Here is a 20,415-nt window from a genome sequence, read left to right on the forward strand (position 1 = left end):
ACAACCCCCAGGTATGGGCAGATGGAGCTGCAGTCCACATCAGGGAGACGATCTCCAACCAAGATAGAGGGATAAAGAGAACAAGAGACAAATGTTGTCGCTGCGTTGACATTGTGTCTCTGCCGGTGTCTTTATCTATGTAGAAGAAAAAAGAGAAGATGAGAAACAGAAAGGTGCCACGAGGGAAGAGAGGAGGAGGGCGTCAGGGAGGTGGAAGATAGGGAATAAGAGGAGGAAAGTGAGAGGCAGAGGAGGTTTAGTTTTTGTTCCATAATCTAATTATCTCCATGGGGAAATATTTTATTTGCAGTCGTCTGCGGTGAAGCGTCAAAATAAAACATGTCCGCCTTACATCATATAATGCAGTGTACAAAATGAGTCAATTACAGCAATTAAGAGAAAATGAAATCCACAGTTTTGATAATTGATTAATTATATAACTGACTGTTAAGGATAAAAAACAGTCCCTGCTTCCAGCTTCACCAGTGTCAGGATCGGCTGTTTTCTCTCTTTAACGTAAAGAGAAATGTAATAATAATGAAATCTCGGAGTCGTCAGACCCAGGCAGGAAAGAGGACTCGCGGATCAACACTGAATTTATTATCTTGACGACTGTGACGTGGCACAGGGAAAAAGCCACAAACAAAAAAATCAATCCGCACAGGAGGAACAAAACCAAAGTCGTCAGAAAAAGCCAAAGTACAAAATAAAAGCGCTCCACACAGGAGGAAGAAACAAAAAGGTAAAGTTAACAAATACATCTCAAAGTAAGACGGCTCCGTACGGGAGGAATAAACAAAGTCACAAGTGAATTCAAAAAGGGAAAACTTACTTGGACCAAAACAAGGCGTACAAAAACCTGAACAACAAAACAAAGATATCAAGAGTATGAACAAGACTGTGGAACAAAACGCTGGATACATTCGACGCAGGGTACGAAATAATCTGGCAACGGGACAGGGCGGAAGACACTGACTTTATACACATGAAGGGAGAGGTAGAAAAGTGAAGTGATGGAGGTGTTGGTTGGAGAATTCATTTGGTACAGTAGGTACTGTAGGCGTCGGGAGGAAGTGGTGGGAGTTCGGGGAAGGAAGTGAGATAGACTGTAGGTTGCTGGAGCCCTCTGAGTATATGCTGCCCACATAATGAAGGATGAAAACCACTGAGGCACAGGTCTGTCACTCCGCACAGCAGCTCAGTCCAGGGTGATGCCATTGACAGAGTAAACAGTAAGTAATGGGAAGCGTTTAAGTAATAAAAAGAATTGTTAATTACAGTGATCAAGCCGCCCACCGAGCCGAAAGTGATGCATGGGGAAACTCCCCAACATTGAGGAAGTGCCAGAAGGAGCCACAGAGCCAAGGACGTGGAGATTTCCTCACCAGACAACTATAATTTATTGTGAGGACACAAACGTAGAGAGAGAGCAGGACCAGGCTCTCTAACAGCGCAGTAATCGCTCCGTTATTTATTTGTTGTATGGACACGGAGGGGGGCAGATGAATACGAGTAGAAAGGCGAGGGAACAGGCAGCCACCAGTAATGAAAGGGAGTCAGGATTTACCTCCACAACTATGAATCACATGGAGACAAGGCCATGGCTACCTCACCTGTCTGTGTATGTGTGTGTGTGTGGGTGTGTGTGTGACACAGGATGACAGCAGGTGGGGAAGCTGCGAGGACACATCAGAGCCAAGAGACTTTGTTTTCCGCCACGCTTTACAACAGCTTATCCCGTTACTAACACCTACCCTCTGTCTCTCCCGCTCCCATCAGACCACCACTCTGATCGGTCTGCTGAAAACCGCTCGTCTCCTGCGATTGGTGCGCGTGGCCAGGAAGCTGGACCGCTACTCGGAGTACGGCGCGGCTGTCCTCTTCCTCCTCATGTGCACCTTCGCCCTCATCGCTCACTGGCTGGCCTGCATCTGGTACGACGCCATGCGACTGTCTGATCAATCCGATGTACAGAGTGATGTCGAAATAACCACGGCTGTGTCCGCACACATCGGATCTGCTGTCGTACGGGGGATGGTGTTGTCACCATATTGACATTTACAACTTCAATACAATACTAAATAAATAGTGTCATGCTTTTTTATAGAGGTGTAATGTTTGTTTTATTCTGAAAACAGTCAAATGGCAGAAAATGAGACACTTCTGAATCAGTCTTATGTAAAGAAATTATATTTTGACAACACTATCAGCCGACCACAGTGGGCTGATTATTGCTAACATCACTAATTCTATACATATTTTATATATACTGTATATATTTATATATTGTAACTGTTATTTTTCCCAGGTATGCCATCGGTAGCGTGGAGAGGAATGGTTCGATTGGCTGGCTCCACACGCTCGGGGACCAATTGGGAAAGCCCTTCAACAGCTCCGTCCTCGGTACTGAGAGGAAAACTAACGCACTTTTTGTACTGGTTAGAAATATTGCAGTGATACTGTTTTTTTTAAGTGGTTAACTCAGCTTTAAGCACATTTATAGAGAACAATATGTTTCATCAGTGATCGTCCGTCATTCAGTTGTGTGACCTCCGAATCTCCATTCCAGGTTCGGGCCCCTCCATCAAAGACAAGTACGTCACAGCTCTGTACTTCACCTTCAGCAGCCTGACCAGTGTGGGCTTTGGGAACGTGTCCCCGAACACCAACTCTGAGAAGATCTTCTCCATCTGTGTCATGCTCATAGGGTGTAAGTATTGATATTATTATCAGAAAACTGTCACTTTAACCGCAAACCAGATGCACAGCTAGCAAATGTCAACTTTCTCTGCAGCTGCAGCTGGATTTTGTAGATTTCAGTCAGGCCATAGCGCACCGTTACGCAACACTATTTGCGGGAACATTCTTTCTTTCTGGTAAATCCTCTTCTTTCAGATCTTCTCCAACATTTCTGCAGACTCCAGTCGGTACAGCAGGGATTACTTCACAAAAGAGTGTGAGAGTTGGAAGTTTGAATTAAAAAAAAACAAAATACACGAGCAGGGGTGAAATGCCGTCATACAATGTCTGAGTAAACTTGTCTGTGGCGAAGTGAGGCCAAACTAAAGGTTGGGATTGTTCAACGGTGAAGTGCAGCCTCATAATATCTGAGTCCTGAGTCCTGTGACTTATTGACCCCATGTTTAATCTATGTCACTTAATGATTTACTAATCGAATGCATATCCCCTCATGCATATCAAGTCAACTGCATCTCTACAGAGTCATTGTCTCTGCAGGCTGATCATGTATAAACCATAGGATGAGAAAATTAAAGTCGCAGTCGGCAACATTTGTTTGATCATATTCACTGAAGGCGACATAATGCACACTCCACAGATCCCACCTCCACCCTTGCGCATGTTACAATATCACAGCCACACGCCTCAAACTAGGCATACGATAAATAACATTAGCAGTTTCTATCTATGAGTAAGTTAGCCAGCCTACCTCCATGTAGCCTGTACCCCATGCTGTTTATTGATGAGAGAAGAGACGGGCGTGTTCACAGGAATCTGGTGCACGCGCACTGACGAGCACTCGATGAGAGGGAGCGGAGGAGCTCGGTGGTAGAGGGGGAGGGGCGTGAGAGTTTGACTGAGTCAACTCGATCTGCCAGACTTGCAGACTGCAGCTTTAATATGATATTTCAAACTAATTGTACGTCTAAAATGTTTCTAGAAACTAGTAACAGCTTGTTTATAGCATTCATCATTGTTGTTGTGCTTATGAAATCAAATTGGAATAAGCATGTCCTGTAGTTATAGTTATCAAAGGGTAAAATCAAAAGATATTCGAGGCACTTTTTGTTTGAGTTTGAATTTTGTCTGTGTTTCTGCTCCAGGCAGTTTGGCATTTGCTCGGCCAGAGAATGACCTGAAGCTTGTAAGATATCCATTACTGCAGCACAATATTATCTCGCTCTATTTAAAAAAGAAGCACGCTGTGAACACGGACGAACACACATGCCCACACACACACACACATAAGCGGTTTTAGTGGGTGATGCAGACAGTGATGGTAGCTGACAGAGGTTGAGACGTTAGCAGGCTCCAACTTGACAACAGGACAAAACGAGGAGGCTCATGAAGGATACGACAGAGAACCCTCTGCCCTCTACAGACAAAAGCCTTTTGGATCAGTCCGACTCCTGCTGGGTCTGTTCTCCAGAGAACTGACCCCATGCACACAACAGTTATATGAGCTGAATTATTCTGAAGTTGCTCATAGAAACCATGTTTTCTCTCTGAGTTTGCAGACGATTCAGATGTACACATTTACATGACTGGACTGCACAAGTCAAATGAATGAGAATATATTGTACATTCATTAGTGATGACGTTATCTTGTTATCCCATTAACTGTACTGCAGCAAAGATTAGAATTCAACTTAAGGGGTGTCCGATCCTGCTCCTGGAGGGCCTCTGTCCTGCACGTCTTAGGTTTCTCCCCGCTCTAACACACCTGATTTTTATGATCTGTTGTTATCGAGCAGCTTAAATCAGGCGTGTCCAATCCTGCTCCTGGAGGGCCACTACCCCGCATGTGTCAGGTTCCCTCTGCTCCAAAAGTCTAACAATTATCAAACCTGTGCCGAGCTTCAGCTGCTTGATAACGAGCACATCGTTAGAATCAGGTGTTTTAGAGCAGAGAGAAACCTAAGACATGCACCACTGAGTCTACTTTTGGGTCTCTTAGATGGTTTTCTTTGACGTCATTTTGCATACATTTTCTTTTATCTTTGTAATTGTTTTGCATCTCTTTTTAGACATTTTATGTTTCATCGCTTTATTTCTCTTTTTACATTTTATTTTTGGCCATTTAACATCTCTTCATGGTTGTTTTGCATCCCTAAAGTCATGTCTTCTTCTCCTTGTGGTTGTTTTGTGCGTATCATTTTGTGTTTTTTCTTAGCAACATTTTATGAATCAGAGCCCCTGATCTAATGGGCCCCCTGGGCTTGTGCCCAGTAGGCCACTTCAGTAATCCATCCATGGCGCCAACAGTCTGAGTGTTCCAAAGTTAAAGTCTTTTTAGTGCCAAATACCCTTTTAGTGTTCCCATGGAAAGTGTTGCTTTACTGAGCAGGGCTGAAGGGATAGTAACACAAAATATTGGCTCCAGAAAAAACTTTAAAAAGCGCGTAAAAAGATCTGTTAATGACCTCAAGACACAATATATGAATGTCTCTGTAAGTCCATGAGCAGAGTGACTGTGAGCAGGATCGTGGCTGCCTTCCTTTTCTGGATGTTGAAGCACATCAGGCCCTTATATTGTCAGTGTGCGCTGTCACATATTGTAGTCTATCATGTTCATATTGCATTCTCTAGTGTATCCTGTAATGCAAAAAGGCAAACGTCGCTGTATAATCAGATTGAAAAATAATGTAACTCGATGATACCTCTATTTGTATAGCACGTTCATTGAATTAAGATGTTATTTAAGGGTGCTGTCTAAAAATAAAATCATACTGTGAATGATTTTGAATCGAAACACTTGAAAAAATGAATGAGAACCCCGGACAAAAGAATGCAAGTCGCTCAAAAGTGTTGTTTTCACTGATGTATAAAGAAGAAAACAGAAATAGCGGAGTTTGCTCCACGGTTCTGAATTTTCACCTTTAGTTACATATCGACTTAGAAACGCTGACTACATCTTCAGTAAGTCTATACAAAGACGCGTATGATGTATATGTCTGCATTGAACAATGGAAATACAGTGTAAATATGTCATTGTTTCATCGTTCCCCATTATTACACCATCAGCTGTCTGAGCTTCCTCTCTCCTTTCTTTCCTCTTTATCGGTCTTGCCCCTTCCCACTTAACATATTTCTACCAACCGTAACACCCAAGGGGGCTCAGGCTTAATAATATATTTCTTTTCAGATGGAGAGGACAGTTAGCCAGGAATATGTCCAGTAATATCAGTGTATCAAGCACCCGTGTGTATCACATGTTCTTCTCTCCCTTCCTGCTTACTCCCCTTGTTTCCTCCTTCCTCACACTTTCAAACCCTCCCTCACGTCTCACCCTCTCTCCATCTTCAACCTACAGCCCTGATGTACGCCAGCATCTTTGGGAACGTGTCAGCTATCATCCAGCGGCTGTACTCGGGGACGGCCCGCTACCACACCCAGATGCTGAGAGTCAGGGAGTTCATCCGCTTCCACCAGATCCCCAACCCGCTGAGGCAGAGGCTGGAGGAGTACTTCCAGCACGCCTGGTCCTACACCAACGGCATCGACATGAATGCTGTGAGTACCGATCCCCGTGCGTCCAAAACCTGTGTGTGTGCACCCAGTCTGTTAATGTTCATGAATGAGTGTTGGGCATGAATACACACATGTACACAGAAAAGGCTAGAGGAGTATTTTGAGCCTGCGTTGTACGTTAATAGGATGATGTGAAGACTTTGTCTCAGCATGCATGGTCCGACACCATCAGAGAAAATAGGAGTGATGTGAGTATCATCAAGGATATGCATACACACACACACACATACATACATGCACAAACGTGCAAATAGACAGGTTAAAGTATTTGCCACATGCATGGACCTGCATCAGTTTGTTCGCATGCATGAAGGCTCACGCGCTCTTTTCACGTACCAGTTGAAACATACGAAAACACAGTGAGTCGCACCTGTCAATGGAGACGTACGCGTCAACCATGCTCACATACACACACACAGTGCTTTCAACATGCATGTTGTACACAGTTGACCTCAACCTGAACTCTGTGAGTCACAGCGTAAAGGATAGGGCTGCTCACACACACAAGGACATGGCATTGGATGCACATATGCAACCATGCAACAGCAGATGCACATGCACACGCACACACACACACTAGCACACAGACGCACACACACACAACAATAACAGTCGTAAACACGTCACGCACTTTAGATCTGCTGATGCAAGCATTTAACGCAGTGCATGAGTCAGTGGATGCCATCTTCACTATCTGTACTTCACAGCTACAGTTCTTCACTGCACTGTAAGCCGTTCCATGGTCTCAGCTCAAAAAGTACCCTTTACTAGAGACATCTCTCTTCACAACTTCAGCGTTCAGCATCCAAATTATTTCAGAAATTGCCCGTCAGCACAAAATCATTGCCTTGTTGTGTGTGGAGCCTGACAGAAGTGCGGAGGGTCTCAGCGGCTCTCACAGTATTCCATCGTTCAAATCCGGTTTCATTTCATTATAATGAGCGAGACATTAACGTAGAGAGGAAACGCAAGCATCCAGGAGAGCCTGTTTTAGGTGTCAGCCCCCTCCTCTTCCCTTTCTCTTCATGTCTGCCTGCCTGCCTGTCTGTCTGTCTCTCGGTCTGTCTGTCTGATTCAATCAGCTGCAACTTCCTTCATTCATGAGGATGGAGGGAATAGTAATGCAGCTGTGATGAGGAACTGAACAGTGTTGTGATGGGATTGTGTTGTTGTGTGTATGTCTGTGAGCAGGACACTGAATCTGCTCGGACGTTGCTTTTTGCAGCTGATCTCTAGCCTCTGTGTGAATATGTGGGATTCTTGCAGACACTTGCAGCGGTCAGATCAATAATTTAACATTTGTAAAATATTGACCACGGCCCCGATGTGTCTCTCAACTGTAGTCTCGCACTGCCAGATCATACTCCAGCGCTGCAGTGTGGTCTGGCTGCCTGAATAAAAGGTTTCAGGAATAGGGGGACAAAAAAACGATGTGGGCTGTTTTTTATTTTATTTAAACCAATCACAATTGTCGTGCTGATGTCACGCTTTATACCAGACAGCTCAACTGTAGTGAGTATTTATGGCACAACCATGATTGATTTCTGCTGTTCTTGAAGTTTCTGTTTGGTTTTTATTTTCCATGCTTTATTAGTAGGGTTTATAAGGGTGTTGGCCTGTGAAAGTTCTCATTTGTCCAGGTCATCGTTATCCCCAAAGCAATTTCAGTCAAAAGCAACTGGACTTGGTTTGAAGTTGGTTATTTGTCCCCGCTTTCACAGGGTCGCTTTCGACTGAAATTGCTTTGGGGCATTCAGTGTTAATCATGCTTTCCAAAGCTAGCATCTTTTTTGGTGTTATTGGAGACTTTTGTGGTGTTTGGAGACTCTGACGTGAAATCACGTGTCGCTCTGGAGTTACTGTCCTCAACGAGCAGCGGGGTGCTGCCGTGAGCCCCTCCCCCATCCCAAAGCACTCACAGGCGGTCAGTCTCACAGAAGCCTCACGCAGCAGTAGCAGCTGCAGTCAGAGCTAAGTGGAGTTGAGGAGTTGGCCACACTGCCTCAAAAGGCCTCCTGCCTTTTAGCGTTGGACAAAGTTCTTGAATGGAGAGTGAGAGGGAGGTGGAGTTAAAGAGACGTAGGAGCGTTTCCCTGTAAACACACAACATTTGTATCGTTTTGGTCGACCATCCACACGGAGGCGACATTTTGTGAGCCTGAAAATGGTATCTTATGTCGACAACATTGCCCCACCTCTCGAGTCTCGAGTCTCGACCCGACCTCTAACCCTTCGATTACTACTGTGTCCTGTGTAAAGTATGCCCTTCCTTTTTATTTATTTTTTTATTCTGCAGTTGTCTGGGCTGTGTTCAGCCTCAGGGGAAGGCTGCAGGCAAGACTTCCTCGCGGGCTCTAGTTCTTCCACCTTCTCTGCATGTTAGTTAGTTTAAAACATATTTTTTTAATATTAAAGTTAATTTTCTCCTAAGAATATAAACTAGAACTGAATATCAATGACGGACAAGGCAAAAAGTGCAACGTTATCACTCTTTTTGTCTGTACTATTCAAAATACAGTGACCAATTTCACCATTAATTGCTAGGTTGATTTAAATGTATCTATATGCTGTATACTAATTGTCTATTTATACTTTTGAAACAAGATGAATCCCCCCCTTCTTTTGAAACCAGACCTACGCCCTTTGAGACAACTACAGTAGACGGGATAACACCAGATACAGGCTTCAGTTCCCTGTGTGTGTTTGGTTGCAGCTGCAGAGCGGAGTGGTTTAAGTGTCCCAGAGGCCGTAAAACAAAAAGGCACAGAAGCCCATATTAACACGACTTTTCCACATTAAACTGAAGCTTTGCTCAGTAGAACAACCCCGGCACAGACCACAATGATATATCACGGCAAACGTTTATATGAACAAAAACAGTTGGGTTATGAAAGTCAGCACTTCAGCATCTGCTAAGTGCACCGCTAACAGGACACCTGATGTATCCTGCCTCTGAAATCTGACCTCAGCACATTTTGGGGGGTAGTACCTGGCGCCGCACAAGCGAACAATAATAGCAGGCTATTATTCAAATCCACAAGAGGGAGTTCTCAGTTGGGTTGTGAAGGATTTACTGCATTCATTATATGTTTGACTTGGAACTTTTTAACCTTTACTTGATACCTTTTAAGGAAGGTGCATCCGCATATATGCTCGAGTCAAATGTACCTGCGTTTGATCACTTTTGTACCTAGAACCAATCAATCACTGCCAGAGTTCTTTTCACTGAACACCACCTGTGACTGGCCCACTAACGCGGCAGCTACCATCCGTGCAGACAGTGGTGTGGTGAAGTTGAGCGTGGTGTATTTGACAGTGCTGGCAGTTCAGGTGCTTGTATTCACATGATGAATGTCAAATGAAGTAGACGGAAAATGTCTCAAAGGAAGCACTCGATCGGTACAGGTATCGCTTTAGCCTCGTTTCCTCCGAGCAGTCTGGTTCACTTCAGTTCGTTTTAACATTAAAACGGTTATTTTTGTGATTCCAATGTCAAAAATGGTGGATGGTAACAATAAAACTGCTCCACTCGATCCCATTTTTCCGTTACCCCTCTGTTGAGGTACCTCACTGATCCGACACTAAAAGGTGGAGCTAGAAACAATGCAGTCCTATGCGTTGTCGGTGAAGAGGAAACACTACAAGAGCTGGATGGAGCAGTGAGGAATGAGAAGGTGTTTCATCTCATTTCACAGCACATGGCCGTCCACGGCTCGTACCATCTGCTAACAACCCGCCATACATTTAAGAGTACGGTCTGTGGTAGGAACACAAATCAGATCATTAAGGTACATATCCATATGGGTTACATATGGTTTTAAACGTACTATACTGAAAGTATTTGACGGAAACCCAGCTTTTAAGGGTCCTGGCATTAGTAGCCTACTGGTCTTGTACATTTTCAAAGGCCCTAGTCGGGGTCAGGGGGAAGCAATGACGCCCGCAAAAAGACAGTAACTCAGGAACTTCAGACCAAGATAGGAGGTGGAAAATGGCTGGAGACAAATGCCACAAATAAGAAATGGACATTGGCCAATAGGGAGATGAAGATGGAGCCCAGTGAAGGCTGAAATGGAGAAAGTCGAAGCTTGAAATGGATTCAAGAGAGAGAAATGGAGAGAAAGTGGAGTGTTGGTGTGTTAGGTGCAGCTCTTCCCTGCGCAGTCAGCAAGATTTACAGGCCCACAGCCTGCCGCTCACCAGAGCTGGGGCTTCCCTTTCTCGCCGTGAACTCATTAAAATTGCACCGATCCTTCATATTAATTACACTCTACGGGCCTGCTGCTGACTCCGTTCGGGTAGGCCCACTGACAAACAGTTCTAAAAATCACTGCACGAGTCCTTTCCTAGAGAAACAAGCCCAGACCGCTCATGCTCGTCTACCAATTGCGGGTTGAAATCATAAAATATTAAATAAAAGCAGAAACTGTGACTCTTTCTCTGATGGTGAGAACCAAGATCCAGTGACGAATGTAGGCGACGTGGTTGTGTCATGTCGATATATGGGATGATGTTATGATGACAGTAAAAGGCTAATGTCCCATGAAATATCACGGGTGGGGGTGACGACAATTAAAAGGAATTACAAACTTTATCGCTTCCTCTAAAGCGTCCATTACATGTGACATTTATTTGACATTAGCTTGTTCTGGACTCGGCGTCAGTCAATCGCTGCTAATAGCATGTTATGCAACCTTTCACTATCAATTCATCCACTGTCTTTCCTCTCTCTCCTCCCTCTCCTTCTCTTTTTTCTTTCCCCTTCCCCCCACTCGTATCTATTACTTTCTCCTCTCCTCCTATCCTCTTCCTGTCCTCCTCTACTTCTCTATCCCTCGTTCCATCCTTGTCCTCGTCTCCTTCCTCCCTCTGCTTCCTCGCTCCCTCGCTCCCTCTCCCCAGGTGCTGAAAGGTTTCCCGGAGTGTCTCCAGGCAGATATCTGCCTCCATCTGAACCGGACGTTGCTGCAGAACTGTAAGGCTTTTAAAGGCTCCACCAAGGGATGCCTCAGGGCATTGGCCATGAAGTTCAAGACCACCCACGCACCCCCGGGTGACACGCTGGTCCATGCCGGGGACGTCCTCACTGCCCTCTACTTCATATCCAGGGGATCCATAGAGATACTGAGAGGAGACGTGGTGGTAGCCATCTTGGGTACAACATTTTTTTTAATTTTATATATATACAGCTGTCACTATATGCTTTACTGATTACATTTACCACCGACTGTTCCTTTGGTGTGGTGGTTCGCACTGTCGCCTTACAGCGAGAGGGTTCCTGGTTTGAGTCCCGGCTGTGTGGAGTTTGCATGTTCTCCTCGTGTCTGCGTGGGTTTTCTCCGGGTTCTCCGGTTTCCTCCCACAGTCCAAAGACGTGCAGGTGTTCGGTTCATTGATGACTCTAAATCACCCGTAGGTGTGAATGGTTGTCTGTCTCTGTGCATCTCTATGTGCCCTGCGATAGACTGGCGTCCTGTCCAGGGCGGACCCCGCCTCACGCCCCATGTCAGCTGGGATCGGCTCCAGCCCCCCGCGACCGCAACAGAGACAAGTGGTTCAAGATGAATGGATGAATGAATGTTCCTTTTTTAAGTTTTAGAATATTAAAAAACAAAATCTGAAGCATGAACATTGATTTCTGGAAATGTTACTCTTACAGGAGATGACGTACTGCGGAAGAATAAACAGTTTAGTCCAAAATGTACATGCGCTGCTTCCCAGAGACGTACAGCAAGTGAGAGTAGCTCAGACTACAACGCACTGAACGACTGATCAGCAGGACAATAGTAATAAAAGTTCTCCACCTGTGCTTCTCATCCTGTCCCAGCTACAGTGTCTTATTGGTTTAAACTTAAATACCTCTTTCAACGAGCCTTACTGAGTGTTAACTTACAGGCTCAAGTCTTGTCACAACTGCATCATACTGTATGCGTTAGCTGGTACTGCCATCTGCTGGTGAGCACACAGTGTTGCCCCCAATAGTTCAGAGTAGATTCTAGACTCTACAATTCATCTGAAAAGCAGTTGCATTGCTCTTATGTAGGATTTGTTGTTCAAAAGTTTGCAATTGGCTTTTCTGGATGCTAAAAACCGTCTTTCTTGCTTCTCACCTTCTCCAGGGAAGAACGACATCTTCGGCGAGCCGATCAACCTCTACTCCCGACCGGGTAAATCCAACGCTGATGTGAGAGCTCTGACCTACTGCGACCTCCACAAGATCTTCAGAGAAGACGTTCTGGAGGTGCTGGATATGTACCCTGAGTTTGCGGACCACTTCTGGAACAACCTGGAAATCACCTTTAACCTCCGAGATGTGAGTTTACAACCTCAGCAAAGAAGTCAAACGACACCCTGAATACTTCTGAAACATTTGAATGACTGCTCTGTTTTATTGTTAATGTTCTCTCTATCTGCCCGGGTACTGGACGAGTGCTCTGTGAGTTGTATCCAGATATCCGAGCAAAGATTTTGCTTTAACTTTTGGAAAGATTGCCTGATTCTCACTGTTACACTGAAAAAAAATGACTTTTTAGGATAGTGAAATGTAATTTATACATAATAGAATTAAAATTCAGAGGGAAATTGAATATTTTAAGTTAACATTTGAATATTTAAACATTTTATTCATGTAACAAATTCACTAAATAGGAAGAGTACATTTTATTATATATATAAAAATGCAATTTAAATGATTTATAGTCACTGCACATTAACTTTGAAGTACTAATTCAATTTAACTTTAATGTAACCTTTCGCTCTCACATTTGTGATAACTGTGACGTATCTCGGGAACGGAAGGTCGAAGACACTCAGGGGTGGCACCGTTGGAAAGCCGGTATATGAAAATATATTCAAAGGATTAACTTCCATCTCTCTGCGACTCTCTGTTATCGAGATACGGCAGAAAAAGCCTGACCGGAAACTCCCATGATGCATTGCGTGATATATTTTATTGATGAAATTGCATTTTTCGCACCAATAACGCATCATAAACACCAAGTATGATATATCACTGTGTTGGCCTTAATATCAGCTATCAGAATCATATATATATATTTTATCACTAAAAATTTCCCAAGTCTTGTGACGAGACTAAAGACCCTGTGCTGATTGACAGCGATATTTTCTGCTCCAAATATTTTAATCTTAAGCGTCATTGTAGTGCAAAAGACATGTGTGTGTTAGTTATTAAACATGCAACCAATTAACTCACCATGTCAACATTTAAATAAAAGCACTGAAATTGACTTATTAACAGTAATTACCTTTCCTTTAAAAATGTTTTGGACTTGTAAGTTGAGCAGAGTTAAGTAACAATTACCTAATTTCCTATGTGTGACGCTAAAAGGCAAGTGCATTACCCGTGATATTGAGTGACTTGTACTTTACATTCAGCAAGGATTTTCATTAAGTAACAACTTATTTTTTCAGTGTACTTGTAATAAACATAGAAAATATAAAATATCCTCCCTGCCCTGAATCTTCCATTAAAGGCTATTTCACGCCTCATTTCAGACCAACATGATCCCGGGCTCTCCGAGCAGCGAAGACTCCAACTGTGGGGGATTCAACAAACTACGCAGACGCAAGTTATCGTTCCGAAGGCGCACAGAAAAAGGTGACCCTTCCTTTACAGCTCATCGCTCGCTCCGACCATTTATGTTATTTATTTAACCCTTATTTGAAAATGAAAGCTATCCATACCAAGAGTTTTTTTTTACTGGCAACCCTCCCCAGTGGCCATCTTTAAAATGTTATTTTAATCTATCCAGATGATGCCGATGCTGGAGAAATTAAAAAGTCCCACAAATCTGTGAGACGGAGACAGAGGGAAGCAGCCAGCAACCAAAAACAGGAGGAGGCCCCTGAGCGGCAATGGGCAGTGCATCGAAGCTCCGTGTCTTCCCACTCCAGTGGTGATGAGGTAAAACAGGTTTTCATTGTGTTTAATTCTCAACATAGTGTGCTTATTGTTTCGTGGTTGCCATTGTTGTTCACCATGATACAGTAATAAAAAGGTGGTAAACGTTCCATATTGTAAAAAGTGAGATTTCTTTTTTTTTATTACAAGATCGAGATGCTTTAAAAATACTAAGTATCAAAACACTCAATTCACAGAGAAATACTCACAATCTGTGTCAGAAACTGTGTCTTTGAACCAGCCGTCAGGACTTCTGTACAGTACTGACGTCACAAACATACCACATATAGGTAGAAAGTGCCGCTACAGCGCTGTTAGGGCGCACTCACACTGTCCATCTGTACCGTGCCCAAGCACGTTTCACGGGTAAAGTCTAGTTCGTTTGACCAGTGTGAGTGCAACCGTACTCGAGGCCTACGGCGGTTCTGACGTAATTTCCTGTGCGCCTGTTGGGACGTAGAAAAAAGAAGGAGGGACCATGCACGGACATTTAAAACAATGGCGGTGAAAGGTTCACGTTGGTGTGATGTGGAGGTGGAGTGTTTACTGCAGCTTGGTCGATGAAAATGTTCAAAAACAGTCGACAAGACGCACAAAAACTCTGAGGTCTACGGAAAGAGTTATAAACAAAGCGACGCATCGCGATGACGTCAATCAATGCATGTGACATGTTCATTCGCCGAGGCCCAGTCAGTGTGAGTACAAACGGGCCTTGGGCGCGGGGGGAGAGGGAGGGGGGGACAAGTACCCTAAAGCACGGGGCACGGGACAGATGGACAGTGGGAGTGTGCCCTTAGAGTCTTTCCCTCGCTGCAATGATGGTGAGAGACACTGAGTGCGCAGATGTAGAAGACCCAGAAAACACTGACCAATCAGAGCAGATTGGGCTTTTTTGAGAGGCAGGCGCTAAAACTGAGTCAGAGGTTGAATGCAGGTATATTCAGACGGACTTTATGAGAAAAAAATGTGTTTTTTCAACATTAAAGCATGTAAACATGTTCTAGTAGAAACCTAAAAAATACATGTATGTACTTGAAAATGAGCATGATATGGGAGCTTTAATGTCCTGGATCTACACCTCTTACAGGGCGAGGAGTCAGTTGTTACCAGACTCGCCCCTCCACCGGCAATGCTGGAGAATCTGCAGGCTCAGGCCATCCCCAGGAACTTCAACGAGAACACCGAGGTCGATGGAGACCCCAAGACCGGGAACACGTGCAACGCCCTGTCAGGTAAAACAGAACAGAACAGAATAGCATTTTACAGTAACGCCTGCACAGGGTCTCACACAAACACACACCCTCTCTCCTTTTCCACCCGTCTTCATCTCCCACAGGTGCATTCTCAGGTGTGTCCCACATCTTTAGCTTCTGGGGGGAGAGTCGGGCGGGCGGTCAGTACCAGGAGGTTCCCAGCTGCAGCCTGGCCTCCCCACCGACCCGCAACACACCGCTGCACAGCCTGAGCCGACAGCAACGCAACCAGCTGGACACACGCCTGGACCTTCTGCAGAAACAGCTCAACAGGTATGACCGGGTGTGTGTGTGTGTGTGTGTGTGTGTGTGTGTGTGTGTGTGTGTGTGTGTGTGTGTGTGTGTGTGTGTGTGTGTGTGTGTGTGTGTGTGTGTGTGTGTGTGTGTGTGTGTGTGTGTGTGTGTGTGTGTGTGTGTGTGTGTGTGTGTGTGTGTGTGTGTGTGTGTGTGTGTGTGTGTGCGTGCGCGTGCGTGCGTGTGCGTGTGTGTGATGTCTCCTCCCTCCCCCGTAGAGTAAGAAAAGAGTTTTTCCATCCCTGTTGCCTTTAGCTGGGTTAGGCTCCTCCTTTTTCAGGTTGTGTTGTGATCACAGTGTGTGTGTGTGTGTGTGTGATAATATTGAAATCCCTGGTAATAGCTCACACTCATCTGACTCATTTGCGAACGCTCTGGTTGCCTCTGAGGGAAGTCTTTTCCCTCCCCCGCAGAGTAAGATGTTGTGATCACAGGCTGCGGTTGTGCTGGTTTAAACTTTTCAGGCCGGCTGCGCCTCCGGCTGCGCCTCCGGCTGCGCCTCCGGCTGAATGCTCAGAGTTTTAACGCACGATCGACTGGATGCCTCTGCTGGATAGGATGTGTGAACAGGCTGAAGGTGTGTGTGTGTGAGGAAATTAGGATGCAGAGTTGCGATGTTTAAGGAGAGAACTCCTGCACATACGGTAAAGTCTCTGCTGGACTGAAACAAAGCATTGCAGATAAGCAGAATGCATGCTAATTACCTGTCCGAGCCTCAGATAAGACCCAGAAGGTTGGATGGGAAAATGGGTAATGTGTGTCGCACACATTACGTTACTCCCACAGCGTGACTACGGACAAGATGCCAATTTACTTATACGATACAATAAAGCTTCAGACTCCTGTGGGAAAAAATATTACAGCTCCAAAAGAAACAAACGAACAGCGGGATGGGAAGAGAAGTGTAGTGTAAGCAGAGCAGAGTTTAGAGAAGTAAAATCATTAGAATGGAAAGTTTATGCGAGAAGACAAAAATTGACCATGTGTTCATATAGATGTTACCGGCAGCTGTGGTTGCTATATCCACACCAACATCACTGTTGAGATCCAGGGACATCAGCAGTTTGAATGTCTTTAATCCACCCATTTTTAATTTTAACCCTTTTTATCAGCGTAAATGAATAACTGAGATGATATGTGAATTCATTTTCCTAATTAAAGTAGAAGAGGAGCATCCTTTTTCGCCACGCTGGCTGTTTATTCCTCCTTGACGTGAAAACCACGTCCACTCTCTGGCTGTGACCTGTGAGACGAGAAAGCACAAACAACTTCGGGGAAGAAGTGAATTAGTAACATGCATTAATGAGACATGAACGATAGAGACGGAGAGGAGAGAAGCTCAGAGTATCACTGGGACAGTAGCATCCCCTGGCAGACTAGGCCTATAGCAGCATAACTAAGGGCTAGTAAGGCCTAACTATAGGCTTTATCAAAGAGGAACGTTTTAAGTTTACTCTTAAATATGGGGACAGTGTCTGTCTTCCGAACAACACTTGGGAGTTGGTTCCACAGGAGAGGAGCTTGGTAGCTGAAGGCTCTGCCTCCCATTCTACTTTTGGAGACTCTAGGAACGACAAGTAGCCCTGCATTCTCAGAGCGCAGCGATCTAGTCGGGTAATACGGTACTATGAGCTTTCAGAAATATATTTTAGTGTACTGTTTAGCTATAAAATGAGAAAGTTTGTGACCAAATTGAGCCAAAACCAAGCAGAGGATCAAATAAAAAGCATATAAATGTTCCCTCCCTGTATAGCGGTTATGGATTATCATCTACTGCGTCCTATGTGCAGGTTGGAGAGTCGCATGTCAACGGACATCGGAGCAATCATGCAGCTGCTGCAAAGACAGATGTCCCTGGTTCCTCCTGCCTACAGTGCTGTCTCCTCACCACCTCAGGTAAGAACACACACACACACACACACACACACACACACACACACACACACACACACACACACACACTATTATTATTATTAGACACTGACCCAGGTTATGAATAGACAAATAAGGATGTTGTCTTTTGCAGGTGTCACCCTACCCGGGTCCTGGCCCAGGACCAGGTCCAGGAGAGAGACTGGTCCAGCCTGTTACCCCTCTGGAGACAGAAACACTGGCTTCCCTCTCACAGGTGAAGCAGATGTGTTGATACGAATATATGAATTCATACTTCACATTCTCTGGAGATACATTTTTTACTGACTGTGTGTCGTCTTTGTTCCCAGTGAATATGAACTAGAAACATTTGAAACCCACAAAGATTTGAGTAACCCTTAAACCTTGTATTGTTACTTGGTTACTTGGTAGGTGCACTATGTTTGTGTTTATCTTCAGGGTTTCATTAGGCTACAGAGTTGATGTGAATCTCTGTACCCTGCTCTCAGAAGCTACCAGAATAGCTTGCAGCATGTCAAATCAAGTACATGCTCTGCTTATATAAAGGTTAATTATACCACAATCAAGTATAGTTTATATAAACTATATATTATGCAGTCAAACCTAAGATCCTTAACCTCATGAAACACATTTGCATATCACAAATGCTAAATATAGCAATCACAGCAACTGTGGCAGCAGTTTTTTTACACCCAGTACACAGGGGTCAACGCTCCTCTAAAACATGAGAGTTTGTGAATAGCGTGAAGAAAAAGAGAAGTAGCCTGTCTGTTTGTTTCCTTGCAGATCCTGGATTCCCAGGACTTTGAGGAGTTCCCAGTCAAGCCTCTTGACTCGCTGCAGCCCCAGAACACCCCACTGATCAACACCAACCAGGACCAGCTCACACCCTCTGGACTGGACAGCCTGGGGCAGCATCTGGAGCTGGAGCTGGGACTTGGCACTGTGGCTAGAGTCCCCTCTAGGTCTTTGTTAGGGATAGATTTAGGGAGCGGGGCAGCAGTGGGGTCGAGCTTAGGAGCAGGGTTAGACTTTGGTTCAGGGGTATGTATGGGGGCTGGGGTTGGGCCCGCAGCTGGAACAAGTGTATCTTCCCTGGATCCTGAAATCCAAAGGAGGCTGTCCCTTCAAGAACCACAGACACCTCTGGACTCACGGACACCACACAGACACAGCTCCGACCCAGGGGGGAGCTAAGGAAGAGATGAAGGGGGAGGAGAGTGGGATGGAGGGAGTGCTACAGAGAGAGAGAACGAGGGTGAGGTTTTTTTTTCCTGTCCTGTTTCCACTGAGAGGCCCTACCACCAAAACCCTTTAGGGCGCCCAGCTACTGTACCTTCACTGCTGATTTCTCACCTCTGGCCCCTTCAGAAAGGCCACAGCTCAGAGGGAGTGAAGCCAGAGAGGGGTCAAGGAAAGGGTCGAAATCTCTCGCTCTCTGTCTCTCTCTTCCACAAGTCCCCCCACCCCACAGCGGAGTTTTCTCAGCTCCAGAACAGTACAACCTTTAACCAAAACCACAGAGCAGAGAAGAGCTCTACCACTTAATGAACACAGTCCAGGTGAACCCAGACTTATCCAGTCTGGGACCTCTCAGTCGTCTGCAGAAGGATGACACGTCACACACACACATAAATGACTGCTATCCTGTAGAAAAATCCCTTTACTGCTGTGTCCAGCGTTGGATGACTGACAAGAACAAGACAACAACGGACAGAATAATGAGAAAAAACAAGTAGCCATTTACGTCTTGCACTGAAAATCGTATTGATATGATGATTATTCTATTCTCTATGTCCGCGGCGCTTCCGATAAACTCACAAACTGGTTGGTAAATTGTAGTGTTAGCTGGCCTAACAGGAAACCTGCTGTCCCGTTCTGTCATTGGTTCCTTCCCCCTGATGTCCTGCCCCAAGAGGCAGAGCTAACGCCTCCCCCTTTCCCAAGAGCACACTGGATTGGATTGGTTTGCACCTCAGGGGTGGGAACTGGAGGGTTAAAAGCCATGAATTTTCTCGATGAACATATCAGCTGCCCTGTCATGAACATTGTACAGATGTGCGAGTGAGTGAAGAACACATGGCAGTGTCACGAACAGGTAAACTGGCAAACTTTACAAGTTTACCATGAGAGCAGTGCACCAAAAAACAGCCAACAATAAATCATCAAACGTACAGAAAACCATGAGCTTTGACCCTACGATGACATGATACTGGCCTGCTTCAGTTAAAAATCGAAGCACACGCATAAAGGGAAGAAAAAGTTGAGCGATTCTAGTTTATCATAGTTCAATTTGCTACCTCAGATTTCATGTCCTTGCTTTTTTTTTCCACCCGAGCAAACACCCAGAATGCTTTCACCTTGTACATACGAGTTGCGTCATGTGATCCCGATAATACACAAGTTTGCCAGTTTACAATGACCAGCCGAATGCGCCATTATTCTGTGTACAGTACAATATGCAAACACTGGCAAGAGATGAGTGAGTGTGCTTTAATCTTATTATGTGTGCTGAGTTCCTGTCTGCACATTTTTACGTGTTTTCCGTTTGTCCTCGTTTGCAGAGCATGTCGTAGGCTGTAGCGTGTTTGCGTTCTGTGTTTAGGACACTTTTGTGCTTTGCCCCAAATCTGATTTTATTGGCTCGTTTAAACAGGCAAATGAAAAATGAGTGTTTGCGTTTTGAATCGAGACGGCGCAAGTCAATCAATCAAATTTGCAATGTAGGTTTTAACTGATCAATACTATAGCTTTAGTGATTTCCTGTTTTCTAGCACCAGGGTT

General features: G+C 44.8%; 1 protein-coding gene across 1 annotated transcript in view; it reads left to right on the forward strand.

The window, feature by feature from the left end:
- kcnh2b (potassium voltage-gated channel, subfamily H (eag-related), member 2b) overlaps positions 1-18,828 on the forward strand; it is a gene marked incomplete at both ends in the record, with an annotated part of 255,721 nt that extends 236,893 nt beyond the window's left edge. Inside the window, 14 exons of the mRNA XM_083936372.1 lie at positions 1,780-1,934; positions 2,309-2,403; positions 2,570-2,710; positions 6,053-6,252; positions 6,396-6,458; positions 11,173-11,425; positions 12,390-12,583; positions 13,786-13,888; positions 14,043-14,194; positions 15,279-15,423; positions 15,528-15,717; positions 17,529-17,634; positions 17,765-17,866; positions 18,418-18,828. Coding sequence (XP_083792498.1) covers positions 1,780-1,934; positions 2,309-2,403; positions 2,570-2,710; positions 6,053-6,252; positions 6,396-6,458; positions 11,173-11,425; positions 12,390-12,583; positions 13,786-13,888; positions 14,043-14,194; positions 15,279-15,423; positions 15,528-15,717; positions 17,529-17,634; positions 17,765-17,866; positions 18,418-18,828 — 2,310 coding nt within the window. The remainder of the gene's footprint in view (positions 1-1,779; positions 1,935-2,308; positions 2,404-2,569; positions 2,711-6,052; positions 6,253-6,395; positions 6,459-11,172; positions 11,426-12,389; positions 12,584-13,785; positions 13,889-14,042; positions 14,195-15,278; positions 15,424-15,527; positions 15,718-17,528; positions 17,635-17,764; positions 17,867-18,417) is intronic.
- Between the last annotated feature and the right edge of the window lie 1,587 nt (positions 18,829-20,415).

The sequence above is a fragment of the Echiichthys vipera genome, assembly GCF_963691815.1.
Source record: "Echiichthys vipera genome assembly, chromosome: 21".
In the NCBI taxonomy this organism is placed as follows: Eukaryota; Metazoa; Chordata; class Actinopteri; order Perciformes; family Trachinidae; genus Echiichthys; species Echiichthys vipera.